At 37.5% G+C, this 22470-nt stretch overlaps 1 protein-coding gene across 2 annotated transcripts in view; it reads right to left on the reverse strand.

The window, feature by feature from the left end:
- Window positions 1–22470, reverse strand: part of WDR7 (WD repeat domain 7) — a 359672-nt gene that overhangs the window by 67478 nt on the left and 269724 nt on the right. For both annotated transcript variants that reach the window (XM_045886644.3, XM_045886643.3), the window contains one exon: window positions 1754–1853. In XM_045886644.3, the coding sequence (XP_045742600.1) occupies window positions 1754–1853 (100 nt within the window). The remainder of the gene's footprint in view (window positions 1–1753; window positions 1854–22470) is intronic.

The raw sequence follows: 22470 nt of genomic DNA on the forward strand, positions 1-22470 counted from the left end.
AAATACTATTTGAAGAATCTGTCCCTTTTAGGAGAGAATCTTACAAACAACATGGAACTTAATTTTTTTTTTTTAAAGATTTTATTTATTTATTTGAGAGAGAGAATGAAAGACAGAGAGCACGAGAGGGAAGAGGGTCAGAGGGAGAAGCAGACCCCCGCTGAGCAGGGAGCCCAATGCGGGACTCGATCCTGGGACTCCAGGATCATGACCTGAGCCGAAGGCAGTCGCTTAACCAACTGAGCCACCCAGGCGCCCGACATGGAACTTAATTTTTAAAGAAGTATTTAGAGTGATTTCACGGCTCAAAGTCAGAGTTCAGAGTTAAAAAAAAAAAAATGGCCATCGATAAGGAGTTAATGTCAAAAAATTCACAGAAACAAAATTCATCAGTTACACAAGTACGGCAAATGGTGCGTCCTCTATGCATCGCACAAAATGCATATTCACACATTAGAGACTGAGAAATTTTGCATAAAGAAACGTGTTCAACATTCCAACAGTATCCTCTAAACATGCCTGATCCCTGAAATTTTTACCCCCAACATCTATTACCAGCTCTTAGCACTACTGTTTTCATGGAAAGCAGCCAGGGAAACTTTTGGAGAATTAATTAATAGCCTATTAAATTTAAGAGGCAGTTTAAAATTTTAGCTATATCATTATTAATTTCTTCATATTCCTTCTGGAAATTCCTAATACAGTTTAATATATACTTATCTAATACAGGTGAATATAATTCCTAATCTGGCTGAATAGATCAGCATTGATAAATGCTATAATGAAACATAAGAAGTTATGACTTGGAACTATTTACCAATGAGCACTATAAATTCACCATGATCACAGGGGAGCTTAGCCCTGGCTTTGCCATTTGTTAACAGTATGACCTCTGGGATAAAGAGATTCAAAGTCTCTCCGAGTTTTGATTCACTTATATCTAAAGTGGGGCCAGACTTGCCATAACCAATTGGTACATTTTGAGAATCAAATCATCAAAATCAAGAACAATTCTTCATAAACAATAAAGTGTTACAAAAATAAAAAGAGTTATAAAAGTATAAAAATAATATATTATTTCATTAGTTTCTTTTTTATACAGCCATACTAAATGCTGTTGTGGTTTTCTTCTTCTCTTGAACTCTGGCTAGAATGCGATCTTAGAATTGCCAAATCCCTCATTTTACTTAGAAAATTAATTTTTGGTTAGTCATTAATCATAATAACGTATCATCAAACTTCTTTCAGAAAATGCATGGCAGGGGCGCCTGAGTGGCTCAGTCAGTGAAGTGTCTGCCCTCAGGTCAGGACATGATCCCAGGGTCCTGGGATTAAGCCTGCTTGGCTCCTTGCTCAGAGGGGAGTCTGCTTCTCCTGCTCCCTCTGCCCCTCCCCCCTGCACATGCTCTTTCTCTCTCTCAAATAAATAAAATCTTAAAAAAAAAAAATGCACGGCAAAAACAGAAGAATCAGAAAACTGTTTAAACGAAGAGACTTATTGCAAAGTCGCTGGCAAGCAGAACCACCTTTCTCTGGGCTCTCTTTATGAACCCATCTGTGGCCACCCTTCGATGCCGGTGAATAAAGACAGTAGGGCTCTATATTCTTTGAGTCCTTCATTAAACTATTGATCCCTTTAGCATTATCCATAATGTTCCAGCAGCTCAGCACGTCAACTGGTGAAGTGCTAGTCTCTTATTCCTTTCAATAACTTCCACACTTTACAGAGAGGAAGTCACAATGATTTATTTACCTGACATTTTCCAGTCCGGATGTCGTACAGGGCCACTGAACCATGGCGAGCTCCAACTGCTATTCTGTGATTCCGCTCATAATAGCTGACCATGTAGAACCTGAATTGAACATTTTAACAACAACAACAAAAACAAAACAAAAAACTCAGGTGAGATGACCTGCACATGCAAGTGGACAGAACATATCTCAAAGATGGAAGTCAGCTCTGATACATATTTTTAAATAAATATATCTATAATTAATACATCAAGATTTTTCAGAACTGTTTCATTTTGGTAACTCTTAAAATCAACTGAAGGAAAAATGATGCAGAATACCACTTAGGCTATTAATTATTTTCAGTAGAAAACAACTTCCTCATTACAAACACCTTTGAATTTTCAAGCAAGAAATAGGGTCAAATACAAAAAAGATTTAATAAGAAAACTCAGTTCTGCTATAGTAATTATTATGCAAATACTTCTATTTAAACAGAATGGAAAAGATGAAAAGGCTTACATATTCAATCTAATTATGTTCTCACATTTTATTACAATATTAAGGAGTGAAACATACTTTCTAGCGGACTACAGAAAAGCTACATTAATATTATACTTAAGTTCATATCAATAATTTAGAATGAAATTAGTAAGTTATCCATAAGAAAAAAGTTATCTGGCAAATTCCACAGATTTTCCGCATTTGCCGGTTTATCTAAATGACAGCTGTGACTATAGGTAGTTTAAGTAAGCACATTTGGTGCTTATGTGGCATTACATGAAAAGCAAACTGAGGGAGGATGATTTGAAGGTTATAAGAGGTTAATTTATTTTTATTTATTTCTCTTTTCTCTAAGTTAATTTGCATGAGTAGATTAGGTATCTGAATTTCTGATCTATTCTTTGCCATGATGATTCATGGCCATCTGGCTAGAGCCTGGGAAGATATGAATAAAAATTATTATAAGTGTAAATAAGGCATGATTTTATATCCCTAAAGAGTTTTGAATATACCTTCCCATTATCTAGTGCTATTGTCTCAGTATGAGGTGCCCAGATGAACAAGTGACCTACCCTAAATATTTATGAGGATATTACATCAATTCTACCACACATTCCTTGCCTTTTTTCTCTGTGGTGTCATACTGCCAACCTAACTTTTCTGTTATTATTTTTTTAAAGATGGGAAGGGGAGGTAAAGGAGATGACAGCGAGGAAATATTTCTCTAATGCTTTCTTGAAATGGAGTAAAAAAACTACTAGGTCATGTGACGACATTTCTGAAATTCTGGTAAGAGAGGCTGAGAGACAGACAAGAGGTTTAAATGTGAGCATTGTGAAACCAGCGACATTGTGATAAAGCCATCTGGGCATGAGATGGCATTATAACATTCACATACATTTCATAAATCTGGAAAATGAGATACTGTTTTAAAACTCTTTGTTACTTATGAGCAAGTGGTGGATTCAATAATACTTCTGTCCTATCCCTAAGCCTTACCCAGTAACGCAACTCCTTCCCCTTCAGTGGAAGATTTAATAATGCTTCATTTTTTAGTTGCACGAGAGACACTACTTTAGGATGTCCTGCTGGTTTTGCTGTGCTCAGGTATGGAATGTCCTCTTTGTACACTGGTTTGAGGGAAGGAAAGGCACTGAAGGCTCCTGATACATAAGAAGCTTCCCCACTATTAAGTGGTTAGTGTAAGGTTGATTTCTCAAAGCTTTTTCTGTCTGAAGCCTCATATTACTCTACCTCAATAGAGAAGGTAGGGATCAGCACTCAAACTTCAATGTTCCTATACTTGAAAATTAAAAAAAAATGATCTAGAAGACTTTAAAAACGTTTACTATTTTCTTATTGAATCAATACAGTGGTTTAAGCTTTGGGCATCACTATGTATCTACACCTACATCTATACACACAGAAGCACACACAGTTTACTCCCAATTACAGTAACATGGAACATAATAGCTAACAAATGTTTTAACAAATATGTATTCTGTTCAGGTTAATAGCCACAGGAAAAGAAAATTTCCAGAAGTATTTTTAAAATCTATTATTAAACTTTGCACAGATGTAGCTGCAATACTGCTGAAATCTGTCTGCAAAACATGACTATAATTACCCCTCAAAATAATCCTCTTCAAAACAAACCTGTGGTAAAATACATTTACGTGGACAAAATTTACTTAAACTAGAATTTTAAAAGTTCTTGTTACATTGGCCATCTTCTATGCTCTGGATATCAACCTCATCCTTCTATATTGTCTATAAACACCATAATTTACGGAAGAAAAAAAGATCAAATCTATTCTTGGTATCAAATCTTTAGTTTTCCTGAAAGGACCATATATTACAGGTCTGCATTTATCATTCTTTGCAATTTACTGCCAGAGTAATACTTCTAAACAAGCTCTTAAACAATTCTGGACAGTGACGGTCTTATGGTATGTTTTTATCTTTGGATTTCTTGTTAAACTTTTTATTCCTTTAACAGTGTCTCTTTCAACAGAAGAAATCCGTGGTATGGATGTAGTCACTTCACAAGTATCCACTCTGGGAGACTGGCTGCAGTGAGCCTCTCTCTGCAGAGGGTTTCCAGAACCCATCATACCCCTAAACTACTCTTCTCCTAGAACTAGTTTTCCACTGAGGGACTGTCAAGATTAGGAATAGTGAGATATGCATTAGTTGCTCCTACCTGCAAAGGTATCAATGGATTGAAGAGGAAGATCCACTAGTTTTTAAAATTATTCTAGATGCGACCTGATCCTACATGAAAATCTTAAATTCCTTCAAAATTTGGGAGGGGGGTGTTCTCAGAGTGAGGACTGATGTGTGCTGCATCTTCTAAAATGGTATTTCAGTCCCCAGTTCACTACATCGATAACATGTCACTTGGGCAGCTTTTTGGGTAACAATCTGGTAAGAATCCCTTTATTATATTCAAATCAGAACAAGGATCTCCGAAACTTGGCCCATCACAAGGAAACTCTCCTAAGTGTCTCTCTCTAGAGAGAACACTACAAGTATGTGAAAGAAGAGTAAACTGGAATCGAGTAATGTTACAAAATATATTTCTTACTGGGGTTGGGGTGGTCATCATCCAAGAAATTTAGTCACTGATCCCACACTTTCATTACTGCCCACATGCAGCCAGGGTGATCCTTTTCAACCATTAATCAAATCACCTCTCTCTTATGTTCACAACCACCCTTCAAGACCCTTATGATGTGATCCCATCTCTCAGACTTCATCTTCTCTCTCCCTGTTCTCTCTGCTCTAGTTACACTGGTCTCCATGTACTTTCTCGAATATGCCAAGAATGTTTCCACTTTGGAGCTTTAACACTTGCTGTTCCCTCCACTTGAAAACCTCATCTGCTTGGTATCCCCATGGCTTGTACCCTCCCTTCATTTAGGTCTCTGTTCCAAGGTGATCTTGACAAAGATCTTCATGGGCCATCTTATCTAATATAGGAGCCCTTCCTCTGTTATTCTGTAGTCCATTATCCTATTCTTTTCTTTAAGATTTTGTTTATTTATTTGACAGAGAGACACACAGTGAGAGAGGGAACACAAGCAGGGGAGTGGGAGAGGGAGAAGCAGGCTTCCTGCCGAGCAGGGAGCCCGATGTGGGGCTCGATCCCAGAACCCCGGGATCATGACCTGAGCCGAAGACAGACGCTTAACAACTGAGCCACCCAGGCGCCCCCTGTTTTTTCTTTATTGTACTTAACCATCTCTGATATTAAACAATATTTTGTTTATAGCTGTTTCTCTCCACCAGAGACTTTATCTTTTGTTGAATGTATGAATACATAAATATGGTCCAAATGAGCAGTAGAAAGTAATGCAGTAAGAAGTTCAAACACTGTACTTATCCTCCAGTGACTAGTACACACGCTATGCAAAATATATTGATTTTTAAGACCAATGAATATTTTATAGGGTCTAAAATAATAATTGAGATGGGGAAACAAAGGAAACAAAAACTGTCCAAAAAAGTTAGGCAGAAGTTAAGAAACAGAAGTCAAGAAACTGCCATGACCCCTCTAAAAATACATTTTTAATTGAGACAAACAACTGCAGATTTGTATGAAATTATCTGTAAAGGTCCCTGTGACCTGGGTATGTTAGCATGCAGCTGATAGTTTCATAATGGAAACTATTTAATTATACCTTAGGGAACTAGAAAAGATTACCTGATCTGAAATTCAAGAAGGCAAATATAGTCTAAATAATGATGTATATAAGAAAATATGTATTTTTGATATAAGTGTTGTTATGGAAAAAAAAATTATGCTAAGAATCTGCCAGATATAACACCATACATAAATGTCAATGAACATGGTATTATCACACAAAACATAATTAAAAGAAATAACTTATCAATCATCAGTAAACACTGGAATAGATGATTTCTCCAAGGCCATATCTGTGACTTCAATTTTTCAGAACTAAGTCACAATGGGGTGTCATCCACTCCACAATGGGTGTGAAACACAAATGTGAACTGAGTGCAGGATCCTGGAGCAAACCACTTTGCTCACGAGTTTGCCAAGCACCCAGTGCCTGAGTCTCTAAATAATTTTGGTACTCTCTATTTATAGTCTCCTTTAAATTGATGACCTTTTTATCTTTATTAAAAATGGCCTTCAAATAAGAGAACACTGATGTGAAATTTAAAAGTCAATTTGGAAACACACAGGAAAAGGAAACATCCAACTCTCGGCAAAAGTGTGATTTGGGAGGAACCCGTAAAATCACTTTCTTAACTATGACTTGGGTACTCTCCATTGATCTCAGGATGTTAAGTTACTACTGTTTATCATGTCCTTGAGCATTAAAAAGCAACAAGAAACACTCTTCAATAATCCAAAATTAATCTCCAGGTTAACATGAAACCATCTAAAATCTAAGGATGTCGAAGAGAATGTGTGGAATATAACCATTTACAATTCAGGACTATTTACAATTCCTTGCACTACTTGCAGCTAATGTTCACTGAGTACTGACTGTGTAGAAGGCACACTGCCCCAAGAACTTGGCACACGTATTTTCATAAGCCACTGAGATATTAGGATTATCGAGTGGCTTTTAGAAATTCTTGATGTTGATTTAAAATGGTTCACAAACTTTTGACTCTTTTTGTTAAAAAGCTCTCAAGGCAATATGTACTTGTAAAAACTCAAAACCGCCAATATGTATACAGTAAAAAGTACGTCCTCTCTCTCACACCCCCACTTTCACCAAGGATTAACTACTGTTAACAATTTGATGGAACTTCTGAGAGGTTTTTCTAATTTTGATTACACAAATGGTATTGTGTTACACATATTATTCTGCAACTTTCTTTCCTTCTCTCAACACTTCATGGAATGTCGCCCCATGTCAGTATACAAGATCCCATGTCATTCTTTCTCATCCCTGAATTGTACTCCTGTGTATGTATAGTCCTTTATTTAACTATTCCCTTCCTGACAGTTAAGTTACACTGTATATGGATCCTTATATATATAGGTGACTGTTTCTGTAGGATAGAATCCCCAAAGCGAGATTCTGGATTAAAGTATACATACATTTTAATTTGATAGGCAATGCCAGTTTACCTTCAATTCCCACTAAAAGTAAAAGAGTGCTCCCAGTTGGTACTACCAAACTTTCTTTTTCACCAACACAAGAGAAATAATGGTTATCACATTTTTATTTTAATTTGCATGAAATAACTTTTGAGATTGATTCATTCAGTTACACTCTGCTGGATATGCATGAATGTTTTTTATTAATATAAACAAAAATTATTTAAAAACTAATCAACACTCTGCATCTCTGTACTCATCGTACATTCTAGATGAGGGCTGAGGCTCCTCAACATCCACAACATATTCCCAATAACCCACAAAAAAGACTGGAGCCCTAAACACAGGCAAACCTGTTCTGTGCGAAAGAATTCACAGGCCTTCTGTAGTGGAGCAATGCACAGAAAACACTGACCACAGAAGGTACCACTGACAACAGGCCTGCCCCAAGCCCTATGCTGGCCCATATGAGATGCCAAAGAGCTCTTCCAAGGGCCACCACGTGAGGGCTAGGAAAATGAGGAGGTTTTCCAAAGCACTGGCTGTCAGCTCTCACAGATGCACCATGGCAATCAAGGGTGGGCGCTCTGTAAATCAGGAAGTACTTTATAGAAAGTGCTCCTACACTATCCTCAGAACTCCAGGTCTCTGGGCTGCTCATGTGTTTGCAAGGTGTGAAAAGTGGCTTTGGCGAAGGCACCAGTTCAAGGGGACCTGTTTTAGTTTTTGGGGGTGCGAGCAGTAAAGGGTGGGGAAATGTTTTCTAGAAGTGCTTCTTTCTAGTGGAGGGCACCAGTTCAAAAGACAAAAAGGAAAAATCCCTCATTCTGGGATGGTGATGGATACTGGTGAATTTCGTTTGAAATTCATCACCTCCTTCCTGTTCAGCCTCTTGTACACTTTCAAGAGTCAATAGATATCTCCTGAATAACACTGTTAAATATTTAACAGGTGAATTACTTCCCTTCCGGAAGAACTTGTTATGGGCACACTGTAGCCATGGTGTTAAAAGGAGAACTGGAAACACTTCCTTGGTTGTACAGGGAGCAGAATTTCTGCAAGGAAAATACCGTGCATGTTAAGGACGTATTGTATGGTGGCTGGGAAAGAGTTCTTATCCCCTGGCTCTGCCACTGAGTAACTGTGACCTGGGGCAAGTCACCTGCCCATGCCTTGGTTTCCTTATATGAAAGCAGGAACAGTAAGAGTACCTGTTACGGTTGTTGTGAGGTTTAAATGAGCTAATACATGCAAAGTACTCAGAACAGTGCCTGGCACACGACAAACCCTTCCCGTCATGAGCACATGCACACTTTAGCAGTTATCACCTTCACCATTACCAGTATGAGCTGTACCTCCAAAGATATGCTACAGAAAGAATCAATTAGATGTGGTTAATGTGCTATTTTCCTAGGGCAACTAAGTGCTGACTTTTAACATGCTAATAAATAAGGGAAATAATTTATGCCCCCAGATATTTTAAATGTATTTCTTAAATACTTGTGATTTGCAAATATAACCTGATAATAATTGCAAATTATTTTAATTTCAGCTTAAAGTTGCTAATACCAATAATATGGATTTTGGTTTGAAACTATATCATTTCAAAGAGTCTGAAAAGTAAATATTCTTTCTGTTATACAGTGAAATGGAATACTCCTGCAAGCTTCAGAGTTTTGTTTTGTTTTATGAAGAATCATTGAAAGACAGCAATCTGTCGTAGAGTTTTTAGGAGTAGGGAAATGGATGAAAATGTTTTTAGAGTGACTTCTGACCTGAGTACAGGAGTAACATCTGTAATTATTTATTATAGAAAGTAAACTATAAAATGGTAACCAATTTAAGGATTTTCCTGGAAGTTAGGACAGAAGTTGTTTTACATCCTATTACTGTTATCACCATATGGGATAAGAAAAAAACCACAGGTTTGGAGAAGTTTTTTAAAAAATGAGCTCATGCCCTGTTCTAAAGTAGATGGTGTTCATTTCCTAACTGGATTTTAAGTGCCCATTTAGGGTGAACAGAGCTGAATCAGCTTTTCACTTGAAAAGCAGAATCAATCAGTCTGTCTACATAATAACAAAGTTTAAGAAAAGGTAAACTGGCTCTGAAAATACAGACTTTTAACTCTTTTGTCTAGATTTTTTTTCCATTCAGCTCAAAAGTTTACTTATTTTACCTTTTTCTTGGTATCTTATCTATGTTATAGCTTTAATGTTTTCCCAATGATTAATTTATTCGAATTTTCTAATATATATCCAATTTAAAAGAAATACACACTCATTGTAAAAAAGAAACACAGAAAATACAGAAAAATAAACAGTTAAGAAAGGAAAGTTACCTTTTACTACCAATCCCTTTCAGCACCCCAGGTAATCATGAGAAATACTTTGGAGTATGTCCTTTCCAGATTTTTTTCCCTCTTCATATGCATACACATACAAGCATGAATATCAATGCTTACATATAGTTTTCTTCTTCAAAAATGATTTTATTTTACATGCTCTTTTGAAACTTTGCGAATTTCTAAGTTTCTCTTCTACTGCCACCTTCCCATATCAGTAGAAATGGATTGACCTCAATCTTTTTAATGGCTGTATGGTATGTCACAGTTCTAGTATCTTTTAATGGAAACAACTGTTGGTAAACAATAATTACATTTAGAGGACATGAGTGAATAAACATGTTTCAACATAAAGTACATTTTCTACATAAAAATCATACTAAGATGTTCCCAAGAAAGGTCAGCTGAGTCAGTTAAATTCAGCAAAAGCATAAAAACATTTTAAATCTCAATGCCAAAACTACTAATCCATTTACAGTAAGTTAGAGAAATTTATACCCTGAGCACTTTAACCCTTCCTCCTTGCCATTACTACTGTCTTTTTAGTATCTACTAAGAAGTCCAAGTATTTGAGCCATTGAATATATTGTTCAGGTCTATGCATAGGCTGAGAACTTCTTCATTCCTGGCAATGAAATACGCAATGTAAAAGAATATACACTATAATTTTTGCAAAGTGATCACCGACTTAGTAGTAAGAGATTCACAATCACATTTAACATAATATTTCATTCAGTGACAGCCAATTCTACATATGGAAATAGCTCAGATTTTGGAGGCAGAAGGATTTGTCTGCCTCATAAACATCTACTCATCTTTTTAAATTCAGCTAAAACATCACCAATTCTTTTTCCTCCTCTATACTATTACCTGGTCCCTTCTTTATGTCCTTCCCATCATACCACCTGGGACTCTTCCATGCGTCCTGGAGACCCTTTTATCATAGCTTGCAACATTTCTCTGATTTACCATTCTGTCTCTGCCAAGCCAAATTACGGCTTTTGAAGCAGAACAGTGCGATGCCTGAGTGACCAGATGTAGCTGAGAAGTCCATGCTAGCCAAGCACTGCACCATACACACAGCAGACACACATTACATGTCCACTGAATAAGGGAATACATTCTAAAATACTTGCAGAAAATTTTAATCAAGAAAAGCCACACGGCTGCTTAAAAATTATTTTACTTTGTTAAATCACCTAAACTCCATTTATAAATCTTATTTCTTCAGTGACGTATTTTTTTCTAATTTTAGAATTGGGTACTGTGATTTATCATTTATATGGCAAAACCCAGCCAATTAAAATATTCTCATACAATTTTCAATTCTAAAAATAAACACTAGCGTTATTTAAAATAATCGGATGGTATAAACCATAATAGAGTGACTAATTAAAATTTCTCATCACTGAGTGATTGAGAATGATACGCTGTCATCAAAAATACTGAATGCTCACCATTACACATTACTTAAGTTCATATTGATTTCTTGACTTTTTATAATGAATAGATTATATATTTTTTAAAAATGGACTTTACTTTTTTTTTTAAAGATTTTATTTATTTGTTTTGAGAAAGAGAGAGAGAAAGTACGTGTGAGCGAGAAAGGAAGGGCAGAGGAAGAAGAGGAGGGAGAGAAGCAGACTCCCTACTGAACAGGGAGCTGGATGTGCCCCCTGCAACACTGGGCTCAATCCAAGGACCCTGAGATCATGACCGGAGCCAAAATTAAGAGTCTGACGCTTAACCAACTGAGCCACCCAGGAACCCCAAAAATGGACTTTACTTTTTAGAGCAGTTTTAGGTTCACAGCAAAACTGAGAAGTATAGAGTTTTCCCAAATATTCCTGGCCCCCAACATGCACAGACTCCTCTATTATCAACAGCTACCTCTCAAGTGTGGTATACTTGTTACAACTGATGAACTTACACTGATACGTTATTATCACCCAGAGTCTGTAGATTACATTAGGATTCACTCTCAGTGTTGTACATTCTACCGGTTTGGACAAATGTATAACGACTCATTCACCACTATAATATCATACAGAATAGTTTCTCTGCCCTAGAAATCCTCTGTGCTCCACCTATTCATCCTCTCTTCCCCACTAAGTCCTGTGGTAACCACTGATCTTTTTATTGACTCCACAGCTTTGCCTTTTCCAGAATGTCATATAGTTGGAATCAAACAGTATGTAAGCCTTTTCAGATTGGCTTCTTTCACTCAGTAATAAGCATTTAAGTTTCCTTCATGTCTTGCAAGGTTTGATGGCTTATTTTTTTTAGTGCTGAATAACATTTCATTACCAAAATAATATGCTTTTATTTTATTTATTTATTTATTTTTAAAGATTTTATTTATTTGAGAGAGAGCATGAGAGGGGGGAGGGTCAGAGGGAGAGGCAAACTCCCTGCTGAGCAGGCAGCCCAATGTGGCACTCGATCCCAGGACTCCAGGATCATGACCTGAGCCCAAGTAATATGCATTTAAAAGCACAACGGTGATACTATATTAAAACTATACTCTGATTTCTACCTAATTGACTTTTTCCATGAAACTTCAATAGGTTAAAAAAAAATAGTATAATAAGATAGGTACTCTCTGTGTTTTCTTTTAAAAACCTTTAACTTGGGGCGCCTGGGTGGCTCAGTCGTTGGGCATCTGCCTTCGACTCAGGTCATGATCCCACAGTCCTGGGATTGAGCCCCACGTCCAGCTCCCTGCTCGGCGGGAAGCCTGCTTCTCCCTCTCCCACTCCCCCTGCTTGTGTTCGCTCTCTCGCCTTCTCTCTCTCTGTCAAATAAATAAATAAAATCTTAAAAAAAATTTTTTTAAACTTACTTTTCATATTAATTGAGCCTTGTTCATTAAATATTCTAGTGTAGGTTCAGATTTGATTACTTCAAAGAATTTTAGGGAAAACATTAAAGAAGCTGCAGCGTTCCAATATTAGGAGCATATGTTATAAACATGTTTCAGAACTTATGAGATAGAATGATTGGTAATCATATATTAATAAATCAGTAATGAGGAAAGATTTTAACATTTTCGAGCTCTGTCTTGCAGCAGGTTATTAGGCACTGGAAAGCCCCTCATTTTACAGAGGAAACAGAAGCCTACCGACATGGCCAAGGCTGCCCAGCTGGGTGTGGCAGAGGCAGGAGCCCCCCCCGCCCCTCCAGAACTCAGGTGCCACTGCAGCGGTCCTCCAGTCACGCTCAGAACAGTTCTTAAAGCTAAAGCACGCTCTGCGTCAGACCCGCTTTGGTAGGAACACTACGATGCTATTTTCCCTTTTCACTCTCATTTTCTCATAGGCGTGTAGCTGATGTCCAGATGCTTTATAATGTGAGCTGTCACAACCAGAAGCAAATATGAGAATCTGGCAAACTTCTACTGCAGACATGGTAGATGAGAAAAAACATATAACAATGCCTTCTTCTAATTTGCTTTGTTTTGGAAAATATAACTTTTCATTAAAATATTATATATGTGAACATTTAATGGCTTACTTTTAAATTTCTTAATTTTACATTTGATCTTAGCCAAAAGGCCAAGAAGCAATTAATTTCTAATATGGCAAATATTGATAGTTATAACCCACATAAAAATTCTTTGGGGTCCTCAGGGTCCTTGGGTGGCACAGTTGGTTAAGTGTCCGACTCTTGGTTTCGGCTCAGGTCATGATCTCAGGGTTGTGGGATCCAGCCCCGTGTCAGGCTCCGTGCTCAGCACAGAGTCTGCTTTAGATTCTCTCTCCCCCTCCCTCTGCTCCTCCCGCTCATGCTCTCTCTCAAATAAATAAATAAATCTTTAAAAAAAATTCTTTGGGGCCCTCAATAATTTTTAAGTATAAAGGGGTCCTGAGACCAAGAGGGTTGAGAATTGTTGACTTAGAGTCTCCTATCTTTGAGAAAGTAGACTCACTCTCTCATTTTCTCTCTCTCTCTCTCTCTCTCTATATGGTGTGTGTGTGTGTGTCTATGTGTGTGGGGGTGTGTGTGTGTACAGAATATACATCTTAAGATTTCAGATATATTCTATACCTTTGAGAATCTGGTTTCAATGAAATAAAAGCAAGCTAAATACTTAGTAAGAGCTTAGGCTGCCAAGAAGAGACTACAGGATAACTTTGGAATCAATGGGATGAGATGCAATTTAGGATTGGGAAGAGGTAGCTGAGAAAGAGAGAAGGGGAGACTTGGGTGGCAGAGGTGAGAGAGGGTGAAGGAGAGGCCTGGGTGTGCCTGTCCTGTCCCTTTGTCCCAGCAGCAGATCCTTTGAAGCCTCGCTGCAGGTACAGGGTCTTCGAGTGCATTCTTTCAACAGCTAGCGGTGCTGGGAACATAACAGGAAAGCAACCAGACAGGGTCCCTGCTCTTATGCACCTAAGGAGGAAGTACAGATATCAACAAAGTGACTTCAGATGACATCAGCCCTATGAAGATAAAATGGCCATGTGACAGTGGTGGTGGGGAGGCTGTGCGAGATGGGGAGGTCGGGGGAGTGGACGTGAAGGGGGAGACCAGACAGGCCATGGCAAGATCTTGAGGAGGACTGTTACTGGCAGAGAGACTAGCGGGAACCAAAGTCCTGAGGAGAAATAAGCATGGCTCTATTCAAGGAGCAGAAAAAAGACCGAGGTGCCCTCAGCACAGTGAATTTGAGATTGGGATTTGAAGAATACAGGCCTAACCCATTTAATATCATCTGTAACGTGAGTCCTAAATGATGGGCAGTCTGGCTGCCAGCTATTACAGATCCCACGGCATGTGTAACCCAGAAAGTCCAGGGTTAAGGAGGCCCCCTTCCGAGAGCAGTGGCACAGCACTGTGGGGAGAGCCAGGAATCCCTAGAGAAGCAAAGGGTCCTTTAAAGTAAGTAGAACAGATTTCAGGATTTGCACTGAGCCTCAGAAAAACTAATCCCTGGTCTTCCTGAAGTCTAGCCTACCTCCTCCCCGGGCACTGGATCCCAGAAAAGGTTATGATATCTATGTATCTATCAATCTTGGCGATTTAAAGGGGTGCAGAAAGTACAAGAGTTTTAATTAAGAAGAAAAAAGTTTCACATTTCAGTGCAACAAAAGACGCCGCTACATCAGTGGTTCTCAAAGGGTGATCTGCAGACGCCTTGGGGGACCTCAGGCTCCTGTTTTGTGAGATCAAAACTACTTCTGTGAGAGACTGAGACATGAGTTGATCCGTTCATTGGGTTGACTTTGCACTGACAGTGTTAGAGCAAGACCAGGTGAAGCTGCTGGTGCATTAGCCTCAGTCAGGGCCCCTGCACCGCACTCCACCAGCCGTCCTTAATGTCTTCACGGCCACGCGCTGGGGGTAAACAGAACTAAACCCCAGGGCATTTTCACTCAAGAATGTCCCTGACGAGGCAGTAAAAATTATTAACTTTATTTACCTTCTGACTCTTGAGTACATGTCATTTTAACATTCAGTGTGACAAAATGAGAAGTGCACATAAAGCCCTTCTCTTGTATGTTGAAATCTGATGTTCCCAGGGAAAAACACTTGTGGGATCAAGGTGCAAGCTAAACTAGCTGGTTTTCTGTTTGTTTGCTTGTTTTTCCACATGACACCATTTGTACTTGAAAGTATAACCCCAGAGACAAACTGTGGTTATTTGGACTTGGGTATTTGGCAGACATTTTCTTGAAAATCAACTACTTTATTCCTATCCAGGAAAACAACTGACAGAACTTGTTGCCAATGATAAAATTCAAGCTTTCAGATACAAATTAGAATTCTGGCTTCCCACTACTCACTGACTTTTTCATGAGATCAGCAGTAATATTAGCAAAAGTGATTTTTTGATATTGTATGTTGCAATGTGACAATATATGGACAACCTACATAACTCAGGGACCAATATTTTCCAAAGACAAATGCATAATGTTACAAAGTCACACATGGGAGAAAGACCCACTCAAAGTGCAAGATGTACCAGTGGATTAAATACACCATATGAAAAGTTCAGTATGACTGCAGAGTCTACACTGTGGCTCACCTTTAAACATGACCACATGACCACACGTTGAGTTTTGGTGAACTACTAAAGAAGATGCAAAATTATCTTAAAAGGCTATTGAAACATTCCTCCTATTTTCAATTCTGTATCTATGTGAGGCCAGATTTTTTCACCGCATACTCAATTAAAACAACACACGGCAACAGATTAAAGACAGGCACCAATATGAAAATCCACCTGTCTCCTATTAAGCCAGACCTTAGAGAAATCTGAAAAAATGTTAAGCAATGCTACTTTCTCAGTATTTTTTTTGTTTTGGCAAAGTAGTTATTTTCCATAAAAATGTGTTTTTATATCAACATGAACTGCATTTAGTATTTCAAATAACTCTTTTGGGTCTTTAATTTTTAAGGAGTTCTGAGACCAAAAAGTTTGAGAATCACTAAAGACTGAAAAACACTGGACAATCAAAAAATTGTAACCAGGTGGGGAGAGGGAGAGAGAGAGATATGAGCAAAATAGTGGGAGCAAAGATCAGATCAGGTGACAAAATGGACAGAGTGCAGACCCCTTTTCCTGGACAAGGGGAGACGAGAGGCCAGGAAGCGGACAGATGAGATATAGAGGGAAGGGAGGGTTGCTCAGTGAGAGACAACAGAATGTGCTTCCAGGCAGAGGACGAGGCGTCAGAGAGAAGAGAGGATAATGTGATAGCAGGGTTCTCTAGAGAGCACAGTCCAAGAGGAGGGGAAAGAGGATGGAATGAAGAATGCAGCAGGAAGAGACCAAGGCCTGGAACACAACAGGAGCCTTCTCGTCCTCTGACGAGATGACACAGCTCTGTGTGTTGCCTGATGCCTCCATGCCCGTGGACTCTCCCCTGCAGAACACAGAGCAGGTGTGAGATCTGTTCAGCAGAGCTGGGCTTCACTGTCATCTGTCAGCACAAAAATGTTCTTAAACTTGTCCATTTGTAAAATGAAGCATAGGAATACATAATGCGTAACATAAGGTCCTTTTCAGATTCAACATTCTACAACTTGCCATTCTATAAAAATAACGCAGCAAGGTCATGTTTAAGTGAATGAACTGGTGCCATTTATTATGATGAAATTAAGGACTAAAGTCATTATTCAATCTCAGTTCTTGAGTGTCTACATCAGTGTTCATACTTTCTTAACTAAAAATTGAGACAGAGCCCACCAAAGGATTTCTTTTGAATCTGTGAATTTATTTGATAAGTCTTTAGAAGGCATAAAAATTAAGTCACTCTTAGTTATAGGTCAAATTAATTGCCTCAACTTAAGGGAATAAAAATGCATGAAATAGATCTATCTGGGAATTCTGGGGCACATGGCTTTTGGCCAGAGAAGCCCTCTCCTACTTGCTACAGGGGCTATAAAGGAAGTGGATACAAAAGCCCCTTCAAGTGACTTAAAATGTGCATAATTGAGGAGTCATAAGTGACTAAAAACTGCATTTAGAGGCATACGTATCTAACTGTTGCTATGAAAAAAAATCCTGAAAACTTTTATATCTCCAAATATAATCATACTTTCCCATCAACTTATAATTTCATTTTTAAATCCCTAATCCTTTATTTGCTATGCATTATGTCCCTACTAGTCCACAAGAACATAATAAAATAGCCTCAAAATTTAAAATTACATTATAATTTCATTATATTTCCAGAGGTATTTTATCTTCCTTTCTAATTGAGCTTTGATAGGCAGTAGCTTACAAGAGCTTAAATTTTTTATTCTGAGACTAGCAAAAGAATATTTTTACAAAATGAATAAGAAACCTATATTCATTTCAGAACAAGTGTATATCATACATATGTGTTCTATACTGCTTTTCTCTTAGTTCAGTAACATCTGTGTATTTTTACACTTTGATTTTTTATGCTACTGCATCAAATACAGTCATGTAAAATGAGTCCGTGTTTATACGGTGACCAAAAGAGGAAAATTAATCAAACCGAGTCAGGCATGGTACGCTCAGTGTTGACTGGTGACTGGTCTGTTAAATGAGGGACTTCACAAGGATATCCAAGTTCAGCAACACAGCAGTTGATAACTACGTTTTACTTTTTTTCTTTAAGATTTTATTCATTTAATTGCCAGACAGAGAGAGAGAGAGAGAGAGAGAGCACACGCACAAGCAGGGGGAACGGCAGGCAGAGGGAGAAGCAGGCTCCCCGCAGGGCTGGGAGCCTGGTGACCTGAACCCAAGGCAGACGCTTAACTGACTGAGCCACCCAGGCATCCCAGTAACTACCTTTGAAAAAGGAATTCTGAGAAAACTCCAGCGATGTGTATCTTCCACTCCTTGAAAAAAGTTAGTTCTACTTTCTTAGTGTCTAGGATACATTTAACTAAGGACGCTGAATTATTTATACCCAGGCAATTATATGTACATTACTCAGAGCCCTCTGTACTTCTGCCTCCGACAACAATGATCTAGAGTGCCAGATGATGCCTCTTTGAAGACCATCTAGGGGCCTGACAAAGGCATAGCAAAGGCCAAAGAGTCCAGCAAGAATCTGGAGGAATTCATTTCTTCAAGTTACCTGACTGTACCTCTGACTCTTATTCATAAACGTAAAAGTAATCAATATTTCAAGAATCTTACTGCTAATATATCTGTGTTCTAAAAGGAATGCCCCTTATTTCCTAAATAATAATAAAGCCTTATTTGTTATAGTGATGAAAAATCTGGCAGAACTCTTGTGTATCAGTTTTTTGAAGGATGTATGTGCTACAGTCTCTCGAGGGCATTAAAATTTAAGTAATTTTCTTCTATTATTAATGGACACTTCTACATTAATAATATCCCTGGAACTAAAATATGTATTAGGAAATATTTAAATCTATGACTATAAAGTTTATACAGCAGTTAAAATCATGTGATTTTTGTATCTTTCAGTAAATATATTATAGATAAATATCTACAGATACATAAACTACTCCAGGGAGACCTAGGATAGTTCAGTTAAAGTCCTTGTAAGGACTTCTAAATAATTTTTTAGAAAATAATCATAGTTGGTATTTTGTGTACAATTATTTTTGCTTCCATGGCTTTTGAAATAAGATTTAAATATGTGTCCATTTCACATACACACACACATACATATATATTCACATACTCCATAAAGGACTTAAGGAAGCTTATAGAACACAACACAGTGACACTCTCCTGGAAGATTCCTCAACACAAATCGCAGGCATAGTCCTGAAGGGGAACTTGGGGACAGAACTGCAAGGAGACCAGACAATATGGTCCAACAAGGCGCTCTCTGATGGTGTAATTTACTCTACGGATATAAACTTGAACATGTAGAGGAATAAATGGACCATGTGTTTTGTTTTGTTTGATGGACTATGTGTTTTTTATTTGTACTTATTTATTTTTAAAGGTTTTGGACTTATTTTTTAATTTATTTTTAAAAAAAGATTTTTATCTATTCATGAGAGAGAGGGCACAAGCAGGGGGAGGGGCAGAGGGAGAGGGAGAAGCAGACTCTCTGCTGAGCGGGGAGCCCAACGTGGGGCTGCATCCCAGGACTCCAAGATCATGAGCTGAGCTGAAGGATGGACTATGTGTTTTTTAAACTAGCTCCTAAGTGTTCTGTTTTTTCCAACTGAGTTTTAAATAAAAGCCAATCAATGACCAGTCTGAAGTTAACATCTTTGGCAGGCATTCTGTGATACAGTCTAAGGGCAACTCTTTAAAAACTAATAGTGCATCACTGGAACAGAGGAGGTGAAGGAATGTCTTCAGTTGTTTCCTTGGCGTTCCTCTAAGCTTATTCAATATGGAAACAAATAAGCATTCAAGGATCCAAGGTTTTATATATCAGAACATGGTCATTAAGAACAATGACTCAGGTTTTGTGTTTCTCGGTTTCGGATTATTAGAGTACTCATTTTCAAACTTTAGTGTACTTAAGAATCATCAGGGGAGGCTGCTAAATGCAGCTTTCCAGGCTTCATAATAGTCTGAGGTAGTGTCTCTCTGGTGGAGCCTAGAAATCAGGTAATTCTCTTGAAGATGGTCTAGGAACTGCACTTGGAGATCATTATTCCCCACAGGGCCTAACTGGGAGTGAGCCCTCAATACCAGTTTTTAAACTTCACCTTCTCATCTGTGTCCTTAGTTCTCTCAACTAATAAGTGCTGGCTGTACTTTGTTAAATATTTAGTTGTGTGAGCATCCTTCTAACACGTTCTTGAGAGTCACAAAACCTCTTAAAACTACAAGGTCTGTAAACTACATACATATTTTATGTCTTTTATATGAGGACTCTCAACTGCATGTTGATCTCAGGCTTATAAACAGGAATATTTGTTTTGAACTGTTCTACCATATGAACACTGTGACTTAGGTATTGATGGTCTGTGCCTCTTTGCATGCTAGCTGCTAAGTTTAGACCCAAACTTACAGCTTACCCCAGCAAATTATGCATTTATGCATTGCTGTAACCTCAGGTTTTAATATCAGCAAGTGAGCTTTGGTCAGTGATAAGTAAGAATGTCTACCAAATTTTACTGGCATGTGTCCTAATGCATTTCTACTTTCAAGCAGAAGATATTAAAAGAAGTTTTAAAAATTGATAGAAAAGCTATTATGTAAACCAAATTAGATAAATCAAACTTTTGTATTACTCCTTCTTTCTTTCAATGAATTTACAATTTGTAGCTTAAACTTTAAATATGTTTTGAATAAAGATGTCAGAGGACAGGGGTGCCTGGGTGGCTCAGTCATTAAGCTTCTGCTTTCGGCTCAGGTCATGAATCCAGGGTCCTGGGATCGAGCCCCACATCGGGCCCCCTGCTCAGCAGGAAATTTGCTTCTCCCTCTTCCACTCCCCCTGCTTGTGTTCTCTCTCTCGCTGTGTCTCTCTCTATCAAATAAATAAAATCTTTAAAAATAAAAAAAGATGTCAGAGGACAAATTCAGTTAACAGTATAATTGAGTAGATGAATTCACCACTCGTTAAATTACATATGGAGTCATATAATCGTGAAATAAACCTGAATAGATAAAAGAATAAATAATAAAACCTGAATAAAATTGACTCTTGGTATATAACAACACACAGAAATCAGCCTAAGTCAAAACCCAAGACTTTCGTAACAATAGTAAAATGGAAATTTTACTGTAACATGCAATCTGAGAAATAGCTGTCAAATTTCCAACAATAAAGAAAAGCTTAGACAAACTACCAATTTAATGTTAAAATGTTAATGTTTATTAAAGTTTTAAAATCCTGAACTGAACATTCAAAACATAGATGCATATCAGAATCATAAGCCCACTGGTCAAGGTTAAAAAACTAAACAAAACAAAAAACCAAGAGACTCAACCTCAGGATTATTCAGTATTCAATGATGCTACTTCGTCTTGGTACTCACAGAAAACTGAATTTTATGTATACTCCAAGTCAGAGTACTTTTGACTTTTAAATATTCGATGACTTTGGATACCAGATTAATTCCTAATTGAATTAAATACAACTTTAGATGTGAATATCCACCTTTATAACATTGACTAAAAATCATATAATATTTTGGGAAGTAAACCAATTTTTTTTACATATATGAAAATAATAATGCCATTCTGTAGTCTCTACGCATATAAAATACTTTAAAATCTTTATTAAGTCATTTCTTATATACATTTTGGTTTTTCACATTATTATTAAGATAGGGAGACCCACAGGAAACTAACATTCTCTGAATATCTAAATCCTGAGCATTCTTCATTTAATATTTCATTTAAATGAATACTTCATTAAATGAATACTTCATTTAAAAAGAATATTTCATTTAAAAAATACTTAATGAAGTTTTTTAACACCTTTTTATGATCTGATCTACCAACCATAACAACTGGATACTGGTATACAGCAACATTACAGAGCTTAGCCTAAGCTAAAACCCATAGCATCTTTAAAATAGGGTAAAGGAAAAAATTAATAAAATAATAAAATAGGGTAAAGGAAAGAAAAGAAGAAAAATTAACAAAAAAAGATTACAACATTACATAAAGATTGTAAAAACAAATGCCACATGACTGGATCACAGATACTCACTTCATTGACTTTGACTGGAGTTTCATTATTTAGTGAAAAGCATTTATAAATAGGGTAGGGGGCTCACAGGTGCTTTAAGGCACCCAGAACAATGGCACAGATACAGCAGAGATTCAGTAAAAAAATCTTAATTTCTGTTGCTATGTTGATATCTTTGTTGTTGTGCATTTCAGCTAGTAGGTAGCGTGGCATCGACCAGTAAAACTTCTGAGGCCCCATCTAAGCTTAATGTTCTCTGAAGTCCTCCATAACTTATTGCCTGTTCCAACTAATATTTAGCAAACGCCACAACCTTATATTGCTAATCACCTTTTGATGTTTATGGGCTGACTTTCCCATAAACAGGCCTATGTGGCTTCTATACCCACAGCTATATAATATCTAACATAATTTCATAGTTAACAACTGTTTGTTATAAGTCTGAAGTTTCATAAGATTAGGTCTTATCAACTATGTTCTGGCGCAAGAATTACATGCTTTTGCTTAAACTCTGCTGATTCGCCATTGCTTACAGAATAATGGCCAAATTCCCTTGTATGGAATTCAAAGCCCCATTCTCTGACACCATATTAAGACTTCTATCCTCAACCTACAATCTGGCCACTACCACAGAGAATTCACCAAAGTCACTATACACTTTTATGTCTCTAGACATTTACTGATGTGGTTCTTTCTGCAATTCCAGATGGCACACACTGGTTCATTCTGCAAAGCTCGCTTCATTA

The sequence above is a fragment of the Mirounga angustirostris genome, unplaced genomic scaffold (assembly GCF_029215605.1).
Source record: "Mirounga angustirostris isolate CCGP_5_RB_7025 unplaced genomic scaffold, mMirAng1.0.hap1 SCAF_14, whole genome shotgun sequence".
In the NCBI taxonomy this organism is placed as follows: domain Eukaryota; kingdom Metazoa; phylum Chordata; class Mammalia; order Carnivora; family Phocidae; genus Mirounga; species Mirounga angustirostris.